At 46.4% G+C, this 17,215-nt stretch overlaps 1 protein-coding gene across 1 annotated transcript; it reads left to right on the top strand.

Annotated features, from left to right (window-relative positions):
* The first annotated feature begins 1,064 nt into the window (after nucleotides 1-1,064).
* On the top strand, nucleotides 1,065-5,524 carry slitrk2 (SLIT and NTRK-like family, member 2). Its single transcript, XM_086158632.1, has 2 exons — nucleotides 1,065-1,612; nucleotides 1,868-5,524. Exon 2 carries the CDS (start codon nucleotides 1,938-1,940, stop codon nucleotides 4,623-4,625), a length of 2,688 nt encoding a protein of 895 aa, XP_086014758.1. The 5' UTR covers nucleotides 1,065-1,612; nucleotides 1,868-1,937; the 3' UTR covers nucleotides 4,626-5,524.
* Nucleotides 5,525-17,215: the final 11,691 nt, after the last annotated feature.

The following is a 17,215-nucleotide window of genomic DNA, read 5'->3' as shown; positions in this document are numbered from 1 at the left end:
GCTGTGCTAATGACATTATTACAAGATGATTGTGGAAAAACATAAACTTCTTTAGTGCAAGAGCACCGGATGTATGTATATATGCACACACGCACACACACACACACACACACACACACACACACACACACACCCTTGAGAAAAATATAGACTCTATAGTAATCGAGTCTTCTTGAGTATCAGTAAATTAAAGCAGTGCGTTGGCATGGAGATTCTCTTTGCAATCATTTCTTTTTACACGCATGTAAATATGAATTACAATTTGTTCTGGTTTATATTTTAATGTGTTGATGTTGTTTGATTTATTTTTTTTATTGATAACATTGATAAAAGTGTCGAAATCCACGGGAGAAACAGCGACGAGCCCCCCGCGCGTAAAGGCAGCGTCGAGCTGCCTCCTAGTGGCGTTGCGGGTCATCTTCCCCCCAAAACACGCACGGTCTCGTCCCGCGCTGCAACACACGCACGGCGACGAGCTCGGAATCGAGCATCGACCAAACGGTGTCACGTCCCCGCACCGCAGGCGTGAACGACCACCCGCCGCGGAGTATGCGTGGCTGTCGTGCGTGTCGTGCGTGTCGTGCGTGTCGTGGGTGTCGTGGACGCGGGGAGGCGAACGCTTTCTTTTTCCCAAGTGCACGGAATGATGAGGACGGACCTTCTGCGTCTCTTTTCCAAGTCTTTCCACTCCGGACGCGTAAAACAGCTGATTTAAATAAACCGACTCAAGTCCGAAAGTGACTGAAGGCGTGATGGCGCTGGTGCGCGCGTTTGAGCGCGTGTACGTGTCACTGACGTAACAACCCCTACATTCTCTCTCTCTTTCTCTCTCTCTCTGCGTATCACAAACTTACACTCACACACACACACACTCTCTCTTTCACACACACACACACACACACACACACAAAGACGGCCGCGGCGGCTGCAGACGCTCAGTGCTGCTCTCATTGTGCGGCACGGAGGAAGAAGAGGAAGAGGAGGGAAGGAGGAAGAGGAGGGAGGGAAGGAGGAGGAGGAGGTGGAGGAGGAGGAGGACAGCTGGAGTTCCTGCTCTTCTCTACATTCTTCTTTTCCACCTCCAGCCTCCAATTAGAGTTGGCGCTCCTCTGGCGGGGAGACGGCCGGGAATAGACGGCCGCGCCGCGCCGCGCCGCGCAGCGCGTCTCCGCTCCCTGGATATCCTTTTTTTTTTTTTTTTTGCACGTTTTTTTTTTAATTTATCATGTGTTTTGTTCATTCTTTATTTTATTTTGTGTTTTTTTTTTGTTTTTTTTTTTTGCCTCGATGATGAAGCTGTCAGTGAGCGCCGAGGCGAGGCGGCGGGAGAGCGCCGGCTTCCTCTCCGGACGTCGGGCTGCGGCTGCGGCTTCTGATCCGTTTCAAGCCGCCGAATAAACGTCTCTTTGGAAGAGAAGCGGAAAAAAAAGGGGGGTTTTGCAGCAGGACCCCCCGCCCCCCCCACTCTCCTCTGCGCCTGACAATGTGCCAAGTCCATCCGCCATACAGGATCCGCGGGAATAGCGGCTGGATTTTTCCTCTCCAGGATTGATTTGTCCCATCGTTTCCCGCCGCGGGATTTGGGATCTTTTATTTTCCATTCCGAGTGAAGGTCAGTGAAGTGCTTTGTGCGTCACGGTGCAATTTAAGACAACATTTCGGTAGTTCACCCGTTTTTCACCGCGTCTGTCTGTCTGTGTGTGTGTGTGTGTGTGTGTGTTTGCGTATTTCAGTGTGTGTGTGTGTGTGTGTGTGTGTGTGCGCGTTTATGCGTGTATCTTTGTGAGCCCCTCTTCCCCCATCTCCCTCTGGAGAACTCACACCCTGTTTTTTTCCCCCCCTCCCCCCCCATCCTCCGTCTCAAAAGGCTCCCCCACCCCCCCCTTGCTAAGTTAAATGCTGGATCTACATCTCAGCGACCACTTCTGGCTGTAAACATGCTGAGCGGCGTCCTCTTTCTGAGTGTTCTCACGGTCACCAGTCTGTCGCCATCGGAAACAGAGAGCCGCAAAACTTCAGCCTCGAAAGACATCTGCAAGAACCGCTGTGCCTGCGAGGAGCGGGAGAACGTCCTCAACATCAACTGCGAGAATAAAGGATTTACAAGCGTCAGTCAGTTCCAGGCGCCCCCTAACAAGATCTCGCAGCTGTTCCTGAACGGGAACTTCCTGTCGCGCATCGGCGCCAATGAGTTCGTCAATTACGGAAACGTCACCTCGCTGCATTTGGGGAATAACGGTTTGCAGGAGATCTGGACCAACGCGTTCAACGGGCTGCGGCTCCTGAGGCGGCTTCACCTGAACAACAACAACCTGGAGGTGATCAAGGAGGACACCTTCTCCGGGCTGGAGAGTTTGGAGTACCTGCAGGCCGATTACAACTACATCAGCACGGTGGAGCCGGGAGCCTTCAGCAAGCTCAACAAGCTGAAGGTGCTGATCCTCAACGACAACCTGCTGCTGTCGCTGCCGCCCAACATCTTCCGCTTCGTGCTCCTCACCCATTTGGATTTACGCGGCAACCGGCTGAAGACGCTGCCGTTCGCCGGCGTGCTGGAGCACATCGGGGGCATCATGGAGATCCAGCTGGAGGAGAACCCTTGGAACTGCACGTGCGACCTGATCCCCCTCAAGTCGTGGCTGGACACCATCTCGGTGTTCGTGGGGGACATCGTGTGCGAAACCCCCTTCAGGCTGCACGGCAAGGACGTCACCCAGCTGATAAAGCAGGACCTGTGTCCGCGCCGAAACTCGGGGGACCGGATCCCGCCTCCGTCCGATTCCCGCTTCCAGGGAGCCGCCCTTCCCCCGACCCACCGGCCCGGCGCCGTCACCCCCACGCGGCCCCCGAAAGCCTCCCGCCCCCCCAAAATGCGCTACAGACCCACGCCGCGCCTGTCCAAAGACAAGCACGTGTTCGGGCCCATCATGGTGTACCAGACGCGCTCGCCGGTGCCCATGCTGTGTCCGAGCGTGTGCGTGTGCACGTCCCAGAATCCCGACAGCGGCCTGAACATCAACTGCCAGGAGAGGAAGTTGCACAACATCAGCGAGTTGAGCCCCAGACCCACCTACCCCAAGAAACTCCACCTGACGGGGAACTACCTGCAGGTGATCTACCGCGCCGACCTGAGCGAGTACGGCTCCCTGGAGCTGCTGCACCTGGGGAACAACCGCATCGCCGCGGTTCAGGACGGCGCCTTCGAGAACCTCACCAATCTGCGCCGGCTCTACCTGAACGGGAATTACATCGAGTCGCTCTCGCAGTCGCTGTTCGCCGGGCTGCAGTCGCTGCAGTACCTCTACTTGGAATACAACATCATCAAAGATATTTTACCGCAGACCTTCAACTCCCTGCACAACCTCCAGCTGCTTTTCCTCAACAACAATCTGATGCGATCCCTCCCGGACAACGTGTTCGGCGGCACCATGCTCACCAGGCTCAACCTGCGGAATAACCACTTCTCCTACCTGCCGGTGCGGGGGGTTCTCGACCAGCTGTCGGCGTTCATCCAGATCGACCTGCAGGAGAACCCGTGGGATTGCACCTGCCACATCGTGGCGCTGAAGAACTGGATGGAGCTGTCCAGCACCAGCGTGGTGGTGAACGAGATCACCTGCGACTCGCCGTCCAAGCACGCCGGGCGCCTCCTGCGCTCGCTCCGCAACGAGGCCATCTGCCCGGAGCCCAGCGAGCGGCCGCCGCCTCGCCACGCGCCCCTGACCAGGGCCCCGACGCCGACGGGCCCCGGCGCCGCGTCCGGCACCGCGTCGTCGCCCTCGGCTTTCAGCTCCGCCGGCCCCACCGAGTCGCGGCTCCAGACCCCCGAGCTGCACCCCGAGGTCCCGCTGTCCGTCCTGATCCTCGGCCTCCTGGTCGTCTTCATCCTGTCCGTGTGTTTCGGCGCCGGGCTCTTCGTGTTCGTCCTGAAGCGGCGCAAAGGCGTGGAGCACGTGCCCGCCGGCACCAACAACCTGGATCTCAACTCCTTCCAAGTGCAATACGGCTCCTACAACCCGGAGCCCACGCAGGACAAATCCTCCGAAAGCCACGTCTACAACTACATCCCCCCTCCGGTGGGCTCCATGTGCCAAAACCCCATCTACATGCAGAAGGACGGCGAGCAGGTGGCCTTCTACCGAAACCTGAAGGAGCTCAGCTTCGGGCCCCCGGACGCCAAGAAGGACGAGGGTCTGAGCTGCAGCCCGGGGGCCTACACCATCAGCACCGTGGACTTCATGGATAAATCCCCGAGCTCGTGCGGTCTGACCAGCCCGGACCCCCCCGAGCTGCTCTATCAGAACCTGGGCGAGAGGTCCAACAAGGAGCTTCCCGCCGCCGCCGCCGCCGGGAACCCGCCGTTCACCTACAGCTTTTGCACTTTACCCAAGAGACCTTGCATCGTCCCGCCGTACGAGGCGGCGGCGGCGGCGGCGCGGCGCCACGGCCCCCTCGGACACGACAGGCTGAACAAAACCGCGCTGTACGGAACCCCCCGAAAATACTTTGGCGCCGAGAACGCTCCGAAAAACAGCGAGCAGCCGCTGCTGCTGCACGGGAAACTAAAAACAGAACCGGACTATTTAGAAGTCCTGGAGAAACAGACTGCCATGAGCCAACTGTGAGATAGCGATTCCACCTCGCCGCCCCGATCCCGCCTCCTCCTCCTCCTCCTCCTCCTCCTCCTCCTCCTCCTCCAGGGTCTGTGCAGCATCCATAATAATCATGCAGTTACTGTAATATAATCGATATATCTATCTTATCTGTCTGTGTTCAACCCACATGGTGGACTGGAGCTCTTCTTTATTTTCTCTTTTTTTTTTTTTCCTATTTTTTTTTTTCTTCTTCGGTTTCCAAGATGTATAAAGGGATAATAAGAAATATATTAATATGCAGTTCTATTTTTCCGCCCAGAAGGTATAAATTATTTCTTGGTTTGTTTGAAGAAAAAAAAAAAAAAAAAAGGAAACAAAAAAAACAACTAAAAAAAAAAAACAAGGAATCTTAGAGGCGCTGACGACGGCAGGTAAATCATGTGCAAAATAAAACTGTGTTCTATTTTCTCACCGAGACGCGGAGCCGAAGAGACGGAAAGACATTCCTGTACAGACGTGGAAAGAAAATCTTTCTAAACCCGACGAGCAGTGAAAATCTCACTATCCTCCAGAAAGTGCCTTTGCACTCGACTATTTTATCAAAGATGCTCCGCGAAAGGAAAATGCTTCTTTTTTTTTTTTTTTTTTTTCTTTCGGAAAAATCGCTGTATTTTAAAGAAACCTTTCTGTAAATTAGATTTGTCAGTTATTGAAAATGGATAGAAAAACAGTAAAAAAAAAAAAAAAAAAAAAAAAAAAAAGAAAAAAAAAAAAAAAGATGGCCGGGTGTGAAAATGATTTAAGTTGTCGTCATCAGGGAGAAACGTGGTTTTGTGATGAATTATCTGTGTCTGGATGTACGAGAACATTGTATGCTAAAGGGCAGCAATACAGCGCCGCACAACTGGCCATTAAATTTTCACTCAAGCACTTTGTCAAGATCCACTCCTCCATCTAGATTCTGTTCACCGTGCATGATTTTGTGTGTGCGTTTGTGTACGAGTGGCGCCGCCCTCCGATGATCGCATTTGGCTGAAAGAAACTCTTCTACGTCCCTCTTTCTTTACTCCAAACATGTACGCATTTTTCACGGCTATTACGGTGAATTAAATGCAAAATTGACCTGTTTTTCATGTTTTATAGACTGAACTTAACTAGAATATTTCACCTTACAAGTTTGCAGCATTAAAATCTTGCCAAGGAGTTTCTTTAAGTTTGATTGTCTCACTAGTACTGAGAAACATGTCCATGTATGTTTAGAAACTGTGATATCTATATGAAGGATCTCGCATGCTGTTTTTGGCAATTTATTTCTAATTTAGTGATCATTTCTTTCGACGGGAGTCGGCACAAATAGCGGCCGACCTCGAAATCCGTTATTGGTAACTTAAACAAAAAGCGAAGAATCACCGAACCGCGTCAAAGACAGAATCACAAAAGTCATTTCAGAAAGAAGACAGGAAGCCAAACGTCCAGAAATAAATGCGAAAACCCAAAATAAGCTTGATACTATCTTTTAAACGACCTCCAAACAGCCTAAAGTCGGTCTAATTCTTAGTTACGTTCGTAAATACATCATTAGATTGCAATTTAAAGATCAGCAAACACAATCTGGAAAAGGGGCTTCTGAATAATGTATTTGATTTTGTCATTTTTATCCAGATATTGCAGAAATTAAAGGTTAACCAAAGTCATTTTTAATCCTGTGCTGGTGGTTAATTATTTGATTTTGGAGGAGAGTAACTTGATTCAAGCGCAGGCTCATCGGCCTTTTGCATCAAAGAGAAACTCCTGAATGTAGTGAGATGTTTGGTGAACTAACTGCAGAAACAAAAGTCTGACTCACCGCGTTTCTACTTATTCTCAGAAAAAAGGAAAAAAAAAAAAAGCCCTGGATGACAAAGAGAACCTCGCCGATTGAACGTCTTATGATTTGACACGATTTTATTCGTCACATGATGAAAAAAAGGTCCGCGAGACTTTCTCTTTTTCGAATTTGTTCAACGCGGGGTTGAATTATCAGACGATATGGAAGAGACGAGGAAGGAGGATCTTCCACGCTCGCGGTTCTAACCATGTTTTTCTCGCGAGACACGTCGACCGACGCCGCGAGATCTGCTCTCCCTCAGCGGTTCCCCCTCTCCTCGGCTCCGTGTCACATCGGCTCCTTCTGTATCTGTCCGAGGTGCTGAAACCTTCCACGACCGGCTGAAATTTGATGGTTTTGCTTTACTCTTCAAGCGCTGTGTGTGTGTGTGTGTGTGTGTGTGTTTGTCAAGACGCAGCTGGTCAACACAGTAGCACTGACGGAGCTTCGCGTCGTCCTTTTACGTTGACGTTTGTTGGACGACAGAGGCTTGTTTTGGTATCAGGATGTCAGATTTCTCTGGGCTGTTTTGGATTGTCGCTGGAACAGGTGGAGCTGTTAGATATGGAATATCATCACATGTGTTAATATTTAAAAAAATGCCACAAGCTAAAGAAACAAACCAGGAAAAACAAAGATGTAGAATGTTATAATGTCATCATGTTAGATGCGGCTGGTACTTTTCATTTCATTCAAATAGCTGCTGTAATACGTACAAATAACCTGGAAATATACAAAAATCAACAATAATTAAATGGAAGACTTTCACAAACAAAAAACTACTTTACCTGCAATTTAGTGATGCATCCCTGAAAAAAGACATTTCCTGACAATGAAAAGAAGTTGCAATTTGACCAGAAACTAGAATATTTAGAAACTTTCCACTCATTAATATAGAAATCTGAGAAAACACCTTCATATGGAAATAGCTGCTACTCTTTTAAAAGAAGCATCCAAATCCTGAAGGTCTGTAATAAAGGGTTAAATATTTCCAGTAATACATAAATATTAGAATAAAGATAAATTAAAATAATAGTTTCACGGAAATAAGAGTTGCAAAAAAAAAAATAAAGCAAATTAAATCAAAAATACAAGAAAAGGTCTTTTTTGCCGGTGATGATTCGGCCAGCGATATTTCAAATGCAACATCTGAGTTGTAATTTATGAACTTTCCCAGATTTGTCAGGTTTATTAACTTCCGTGAGAAAATGTTTGAGAAGGTCGGTGACCTTGGAGCTCCTGAAGCATCTCATCTTCTCATCTTCTGTCTCAGATAGAAAAGGACACATATGACCAGGTATTACAATCTGCTGCAACAAACCGCTCATTCACCCTTCCTCCCTCCTCCACCCGTTCTCCTCCTCCTCCTCTTCTTCTTCTTCTTCCACCCCTTTTACTTTTATGCTTTTCTTTTTTAGTACTCGATGCTTTCGCTCCTGATTTCTGCTGCAGAAGACGAGACGCTTCCTTTTTAACAAGCTTCGCCATTTCAGCTGCCGGCTGAATGGGGGGGTTGGAGGCGAGCTGGGCAGAAAGAGAGAGAGAGAGAGAGAGAGAGAGAGAGAGAGAGAGAGAGAGAGAGAGAGAGGGATGAAGAAGGAGAAAGAGAGAGAGAGAGAGAAATGTGGAAAGAAATAAAGGAGAGAGTGACAGAAAGAGAGGGAGGAAGAGGGAGAGTATGGGAGCTGCTCGTTCCTCTCCTTTCGCTGAAAATGGAGTGGTTTTCCTTCCTTTGGCACAATAGGGCCTCTGTATCTTTTTAGCGGTAGTGAGGGAGGGGGAAAATGGACACACACACACACACACACACACACACACACACACACAGTGGATATAAGGGAGGGTTAGAACATGTGCAGCCTTGCAAACCAATGAGGAAGATTTTTTCTTTTCTCACCAGAACACTCTCTTCTCTTATCTTGCAGCCCTGGGACTTGTGTTTGTGTGTGTGTGTGTGTGTGTGTGTGTGTGTGTGTGTGTGTGTGTATTTGCTTGTGTGTGTGAATGAACGCGTCAATAAGTGAGTGGGTGAGAACATTCATATATTCATATACTCTATCTGCCATTTTCTCTCAGATACGATTGAAATATAACGAGGTATGTAGACTGTAAGAGTGTAACCCCCCCCGACACACACACACACACACACACACACACACACACACACACACACCCTGTCAAGAGACCCATACATTGGTATTCTTCCAGTGCAGCTCAATTTGTGGTTAAGCGATGCAGGGATGACTTTGAGGCATCAGGCGGCTGCTGTCAGTTGATTTATAGATGCTTTTCTGTTTTCTTGTCTGAGCCTTTTTAACTTTGTCATATGTGTGACTCTGGTTGCAAACAAACAAATACTCACACACACACACACACACACACACACACACACACACACGTACGCGCTCGTCTCATCTGCGAGTTAGCCGGTTTTAAACGATACCCCCCCTGATCCGAAGCCGTCGCTTCTTATTTGTGTGTTTTCGTCTTTGGTTCGTCTCGGTCTCTGCGGGAGGCAGTGTGTTGAAAACACGCCTCGCTTTTCGGATTTTTTCAAATGAAAAACGTCACACGTGAGTGAGATGAAGATGAGCTTCGTGTGTCATTTAACGGCAGGCTGTTCCAGGCTTTCTCTCGTCCGCTGCGATTCTCTCTTCGGGGTGTCATTGACCTCCATGTGACCCCCAAGTGCCGGCGCTTCAACGTTACCCGCTCGTTTATTTGTTAGGTTTTTGTCACATGACTTCTTTTTGAGTCTATGTGTTACCATGAAATTTAAAACATTCAAAGTATTTTCCTGATTTCAATGAATATTTTGCTTTATTTTTGCTTGAGAATGAAAACAACTTTATTTATCCCGTAGGAAATTGTTGTGCCAGAGTAACAAGAAAACCATAACAATAATAAATAATAGTAGAAAATTGTATGAACAGTAAAAAAAAAGGGGAAAATAAGAAATACAAAAAAAAAATAAAAGTGTCTTAAGTAACAAGTGAAGACTATAAAGTGTCTTAAGGTCTTAAGTACTGATGAAAGATAAGGACTGCACAAGAGTATGAAAAAATATTGCACATGTAGCTGTTATGAAATATTGCACAGTTATGAATATATATACGGATAAACTATTACAGTATCAGTCGTTGCATTTTATTTTGAATCAAGCCATTGTATCGTATCCATCCGCCCGTCCTCGTCGATCCCACGGCCACCAAACGGACCGAGAAACATTCCCTCTTTCTTTCAAACATGCTTGAAACACGGCTACTTCGTGCTGAGAGGCCACGGCGCCGACCTCTGCGGCGCTAACATCTGGACGCTGCTAACGCTAACAACAGTAACGATGCATGTCAGTGACTGTGTTTATGTACGCATGTGGGTTGATTTTATCCATTTTGAATATATACTTTTAAAATATATCGTTTTTACACGCATACGGACCAGCTCACGCTCACTTACAGGCATCATTACTATTTATATTCGTGATATCATTTTTAAATGATTATTTAATTGAACGTGACTCTGCAACGTTCTGAATAACCGAACATCGTGTCGCTGAGGTCGGTCGATCCGACGGACCGGCGGGAATGTTTGACTCCGGCAGAGGCCGATCCCCGAAAGGCAGCGGTATTTAATACGTGAATTCCGCGGGCTCCTCGTCACATCGGGGTCCCAGAGAGAATCCCTCAAACCGCCGACTCGAGGAAGCTCTTTATTATTAGCACGTATTAGCACGGCTGCAACTTTCTGCTTGTAAAATGTCTTTTAAAAAGCATGAAAACCCAACATCAACATCCTGGTTTCATGGTTGTGAGCGATCGGTGAGCTGCTTTGTGTTTGTGTCTCTGCGAGTGTTTTTTACTCCGTTTTCACCTCCAACCTTCACCATATCTTCCTGACATCGTAGTTCAACAGTTTTTCCCGCGTGTGACGAAGCTACGCACGTATTATAATCCGAATTCCCGATGAACGTGTGACCCCGAGACCCGACCGGCCTTCGCTTGTCACTCTCGAAAAGGAAATCGAAATTGAACGATGTAACACCTGAACCTGTTTTAAAGACTTTATCTTCATCATCTTCATTAAACACCGATCAGAAGTTAAGCTGAGGATTGCGACGTAGCGACGGCTACAGACGCGTGATGTGAAATAAGAAAAAAAGAAAACAAAAATGGCAGTGAAAAGCTCACGTTCAGCCGGTCAAAGAGGAAGAGGATGGATGTCCTTTCCATGAAGCTGTATTACTGTGTTTTGCAGCATTTTACATATCTTAAAGGTTGAGATTGAAAAAAAGTATGAAAGCAGAATAAAAGCTGAATCATCCGTCTGCCTTTGGTTGAACAGGCAGGAGACGGCGGCGCCCAAAGATTTGTTGGAAATAAAAGCACAGTCATGGTGGGTGAAGACACAACTCATGCATCTGGAAATAGTTTTTACGCATGTCTTGTGGGTTTTTAAATACTTAAAACTGAAGTTATAACACTTTTGGAGCCCCGTCTTCAATTAAGAAAAGAATTCTTCCATATATTGTTTTTTTTTTTAATTTAAGCAAAGCGTTTCCTGGGTGTCAGTAGAACGGGTCAGGTTATCATCATTTCTGTATTCTTTGTTTCAAAGACCGTCCACTAAAGTTAGAACGTCCCACTTCCACGTTTCTGATGGGAAGCTTCAGATTCCAGTCAGCATTAAACTCAGCTTAAGACGTCCTTCTGTCTCAACGTCAGCGATCCGTTCCGTCTCAGATGTGGAAGATCCCTGTGGCAGCTTCATGTCGGTCTGGGTTTCAAGCGGATTTGGGTCCCAACTCATCTGAACTAAAGGAAATAAAACCTTTCAGTGAAAGGAAATAGAGACAGAAACAACACAGAATGAGAAAGCGATCAAATGTTTTGAATAAATAAATACATAGTGATTACGTTCACTTGTAGAAGCAATTTGGACCCAAAGTAAGTGTTTGACAATAACAGGTCTGTGTGACTCCATCATCCATCCATCCATCCATCCATCCACCCATCCATCCATCCATCCATCCATCCATCCATCCATCCATCATCCATCCATCCATCCATCCATCCATCCTTCCATCCATCCATCCGCAGAGCACAGGAAGGTCCCCTTGCCAGAATGGAACGAGGGTTCTTGGGTCGATGAGGCCACAGTGAGCGTCACCACTGTGTGAGTCTTGCTTATTGAAATATCAGTGATGCAGGGAACGGGTTATTTATCACATTTTACTAATTGGTCATATCCAGAAGCTTAGCATATCAGTCAGGGTGAAAGAGAAGTTCAAGTGATGGACAGGCTGACAGATGAGGTTAGACAGGAATCCATGGACCATGATGTTTGTAGATGACATTGGGATCTGTAGTGAGAGCAGAGGACAGGTAGAGGAACATCTAGAGAGGTGGAGGTATGCTCTGGAAAGGAGAGGAATGAAAGTTAGTATCAGCAAGACAGAATATATGTGTGTGAAGGAGAGGAACTCGGGTGGAACGGTGAGGCTACAGGGAGTGGAGATCAAGAAGCTGGAGGATTTCAGGTCCTTGGGGTCAACAGTCCAGAGTGTAGGAGAGTGTGGAAAAGAGGTGAAGAGACGGGTTCAAGCAGGTTGGAATGGGTGGAGAAAAGTGTCAGGGGTACCAAGAGATAGAAGAACATCAGCCAGAATGAAAGGAAAGGTGTACAAGACAGTGGTGAGACCAGAGATGATGTTTGGACTAGAAACTGTTCCAATGACCAAAAGACAGCAGGCAGAACTAGAGGTTGCAGAGATGAAGATGTTGAGCTTCTCTTTGGGAGTGACCAGGATGGAGAGGATCAGGAATGAGTCCATCAGAGGAACAGCACATGTTAGATGTTTTGGAGAAGCAACAACAGAAGTTACTCTGATCTGCAGCAAGTTTTCATTATTATGTTTTTGTTTTTGTGTGAAAATCATGTTTTGCTGGTTTTGTTTTTTGAACACAGTGATGTTGATGCACACTTCATTTTGAGCTCCAGTAAAACATAGACCCATGTCTTGAATTTTAAAAATCACATTTTATTTTTCCAGGAAAGAAGGGTTTGGTGAATAAGTGTACGAAATGTTGGGGTTCAGAACCTCCAACAAGGTGAAGAACCACTGGTCTAGAGGAAGACCTCAGAGAAGATATGAAGGTAGTTGGTGTGAGAGAGGAGGATCCAGAGAACAGGGTTGGATGGAGAAGGTGGATTCACTGTTGTTTTTATGAGTGACTCATTTTTGGGAGGTTAAGAGTTGGGAAAAATCATTTCACAAGATAATTACAATTCAAGGTCATCGTACTCAAGCCCTGGATGTTACTGAAGCCTTCCATTTTTTATTTATTTTAATTTTTTTCATTTATTATCATTATTATAATTATTATTGTGCTATTGCTTTTTCTTCCAAGAATTTTCTAGTTACACTAAAATCATCAACCCTGAAAAGAAGGTGAACCTTTTTTTTTTTCAAATTATATTTCAGTCCTCTGTGTGTATATGTGTGTGTGTATGTGTGTGTGTGTGTGTGTGTGTGTGTGTGTGTGACAGAAATGCAGGCCTACAAAACAAAACAAATGATGGACCATGACTTCCATGTGTTTAACTTTGGCCTGGTTTATGCAGAGAAAATCAAATGACTCATCCTGATTTAGCGCTCAGCTCATCCAGGCCAGTAAAATCTTTCCTCCTCCAGGTCTTTTCCTTCTATCTCCTCATGTATTTCCCTTCACATGGCATGAGAACAGCCTGTACTCTGAACCACACCGGCAAAATGTCATATGACGATGTTCCCTCGGGCCCGTCGGCCGGCGGATCCCCGCGGAGACGCCCGGGCCGTCCAGAGGTGCGTCCAGGAATTGTTCAGAGGTGCAAGAAAAAAAAAAAAACCTTTCATCTCCAAAGCCTTGTCTTGTTTGTCTCCATTGTTGGTGCAAAACATAGTCCTACAGGTCTTGTTCTGCCAGCCACGTCCTCATGTGTGAGGGTCATACTGCTCACCCAAACTGCTAAACTGCTTCTCTCTCCGGCACAAATTAACGCATGAAAGTCAAAAGCCAAGGTAGTGATACATGGGATACTTTTGATAGGAATCATAAACTGGATTGGAGTGAATGTAGTTCATATATATATATATCTACTGCTATATACGGCTCAAAAAATAAAGGGAACACTTGGAGTTACATTCTGTTGTTTCACTGTTCCCTTTATTTTTTGAACACTACATATATATAGAATTATAGAGTTGAAAAATGCTCTGGGTGGTCAGGGAGAGCTTCCAGATGACTGTACAACTACAGCTACAGCTGGAAGGAAAGTAGATTAGGAGACCTGGTGCTGGAATGAGGAAGTGCAGGAGTGTATACAGAGGAAGACGTTAGCAGAGAAGAGGTGAGACACTGAGAGGACTGAAGAGAACAGACAGGAGTTCAGGGAGATACAACGTAAGGTAAAGATAGAGGTAGCAAAGGCAAAACAAAGGGTGTACGATGACTTGTATGCTCAGTTTGACAGTAAGGAGGGAGAGAGTGATCTATACAGGTTGGCAAAACAGAGAGATAAAGATGGAAAGGATGTACAACAGGTCTGGGTGATAAAGGACAGAGAGGGAAATGTATTGACAGATGCTAGAAGAGTGATGGGAAGATGGAAAGAGAACTTTGAAGAGCTGATGAATGTGGACAATGAAAGAGAGGCAAGGGTAGAAGAGGTGACTATTGTAGACCACAAAGTAGCACTAATTAGTAAAAGTGAAGTGAGGAAGGCATTGAAGAGGATGAAAAGTGGAAAAGCAGTTGGTCCTGATGATATACCTGTGGAGGTGTGGAAGTGTCTAGGAGAGGCAGCGGTAGATTTTCTGACTAGATTATTCAACAGGATCTTAGAGAGTGAGAAGATGCCTGAAGAACGGAGACAAAGTGTGATGGTGCCTATTTTTAAGAATAAAGGGGATGTGCAGAATTGTGGCAACTATAGAGGGATAAAGTTGATGAGCCATACAATGAAGTTATGGGAAAGAGTAGTGGAAACTAGACTTAGAGCAGAAGTCAGCATTTGTGAACAGCAGTATGGCTTCATGCCTAGGAAGAGTACTACAGATGCAGTATTTGCGTTGAGAATGCTAATAGAAAAGTACAGAGAAGGCCAGAGGGAGCTGCATTTTGTTTTTGTAGACCTAGAAAAAGCATATGACAGGGTGCAGAGAGAGGAGCTCTGGTGGTTCTCTGGGGAAATCTGGAGTGGCAGATTGTTAGATTGGTGCAGGACATGTATGCTGGCTGTGAGACACTGGTACGGTGTGCTGTAGGGGTAACAGAGAAGTTCAAGGTGGAGGTGGGACTCCATCAGGGATCAGCTCTGAGCCCCTTCTTGTTTGTAATGGTGATGGACAGGCTGACAGATGAGGTTAGACAGGAATCCCCATGGACCATGATGTTTGCAGATGACATTGTGATCTGTCGTGAGAGCAGGGAATGAGAAATCTAGAGAGGTGGAGGTATGCTCTGCAAAGGAGAGGGATGAAGGTAAGTCTCAGCAAGACAGAATGATTTGGGAATGAGAGGAACTCGGGTGGAACGGTGAGGCTACAGGGAGTGGAGATCAAGAAGCTGGAGGATTTCAAGTACTTAGGATCAGGAATGAGTCCAGAGGAACAGCACATGTTAGATGTTTTGGAGAGAAGGTCAGAGATGGTTGGGTCATGGACAGAGGAGGGATAGTGAATATATTGGTAGACGGATGCTGGAATGGGAGGTCTAGAGGAAGACCAAAGAGAAGATGGATGGACGTAGTGAGAGAGGATATGAAGGTAGTTGGTGTGAGAGAGGAGGATCTAGAGAACAGGGTGAGATGGAGAGGGTGGATTTGCTGGGGAGACCCTGAAGGGAAAGACCAAAGAAGAGGAAGAAGAAGACCAAGTTTGGACTCTGTCCCTTCATCTCCTGTGAGAGATTTTTTTTCTGCTGGATGAAGCATCTTGTCCAGGAGTCTGGAAACATTCTGTGAGCAGATGTGCTGGTCAAAGAGGGTGACAATTTTTTTCCCAATTCTATGGTGAAGATAAAATGAAGGCATGGAAATCGTGGGTAGCCAGTGGGTAAAAAAAGAGACAAATTAACATGGTGGGTGCAAGAGGGAGATAGATGGTGGAGGAGGAGGGATGGGGAGACAGTGGGAAAGAAAAGAAGCCTCGGGCCTCTTCACTCATTTACTCTTCATTTCCTTTAATGGAGCTCATTCACTGTAAATGAGGCCAAAATCGATGCGGATCAAAACTTTGTCTGATTCCACTTCCTCCGTCAGTCTCTGGGCATTCAGGAGCTCTATGGCGCTTTTTAAATGTTCACTTCTTTAAAATACACCATGTTGGTCTCCAGTATTTCAGTTTGTGTGTTTGTGTTTGCATGTGTGATTTGCTGTTCGGCAATATGAAGACATACATGTATATCTCCTTCTTCTTCTTCTTCTTCTTCTTCTTCTTCTTCTTCTTCTTCTTCTTCTTCTTCTTCTTCTTCTTCTTCTTCTTCTTCTTTCGGCTTTTCACTTCAGGTGTCGCCACAGTGAATCCACTTTCTCCATCTAACCCTATTCTCTGGATCCTCCTCTCTCACACCAACTACCTTCATATCTTCTCTCACTACGTCCATAAATCTTCTCTTTGGTCTTCCTCCAGACCTCTTGCCTGGCAGCTCCAATTCCAGCATCCGTCTACCAACATATTCTCTATCCCTCCTCTGTCCATGACCCAACCATCTCAGTCTGGCTTCTCTGACCTTCTCTCCAAAACATCTCACATGTGCTGTTCCTCTGATGGACTCCTTCCTGATCCTCTCCATCCTGGTCACTCCCAAAGAGAACCTCAACATCTTCATCTCTGCAACCTCTAGTTCTGCCTGCTGTCTTTTGGTCGTTGTAATAGTTTCTAGTCTATCCAGCATCTCTGGTCTCACCAGTGTCTCCTCCACCTTTCCTTTCCTTTCCTTCTGGCTGATGTTCTTCTATCTCTTGGTATCCCTGACAGAACACCATTCACTGTTTATCCAGTGTGCCTGGACATAATCTCTGCTTCATCTGCAATAGGGTGGAGGGGTAAATGGTTCGACTCCATGGAGAATGAACTTTCTGGACAAATATCTCTTCCCCTTCCGCAACGTCCATTAACAGAGAAGATGTACTTTATGTCGGCGAACATGCAAAGCTCCGGGGTTCGGTGTCAGGACCGAGTACACCTGGACCTAAAAGCAGACAGGCAAAAACAGGGAGTCGGTTTATTGCCGAAGGTAGGCGAGGGACCAAGCTGGGACTTGGGGGGCAGGAACTGAAGGTCCAGGGCTCACAGGGGAACCCCAGAGCAGCAGTCTGACCTCCAAACTTTTGGTGTTTTCCTTCTGAAGGCCAGAAACATTGTTGGCCGGTTGATGTTGGCGTCCGCTTGTGAGGGATAAGAGCCACAGAGAATGAAGTCTTGAGAAGAAACGTGGGTAAAAACAAGCTGGGGTTCAAATCCTCATATCTATTCTTTGCCAAGACACAATGCTTATTATTAAAAAATGTGATAAGGAAAACTGCTGCTGCTAAAAATCACATTATAACCACATGATTTTTTTACAAATGAAAAGTAATCAGATGAAACACTAAGGCATGAAAGTTAACGAAGCTGCTAAAAATAACAGAGAAGGAGAAAGAAAACGGACGACTAGAAGAAAAGAAGCGTTAATAGAGAGCGATGGAAGTGAAGCACTGCTTTTGATACAGGACA

The sequence above is a fragment of the Fistularia commersonii genome, chromosome 13 (genome assembly GCF_037954325.1).
Source record: "Fistularia commersonii isolate RoL2024-O1a breed Wild chromosome 13, RoL_Fcom_v1.0, whole genome shotgun sequence".
In the NCBI taxonomy this organism is placed as follows: domain Eukaryota; kingdom Metazoa; phylum Chordata; class Actinopteri; order Syngnathiformes; family Fistulariidae; genus Fistularia; species Fistularia commersonii.
The sequence above is the reverse complement of the archived record's forward strand: the minus strand, read 5'-3'. Positions and strand labels throughout refer to the sequence as shown.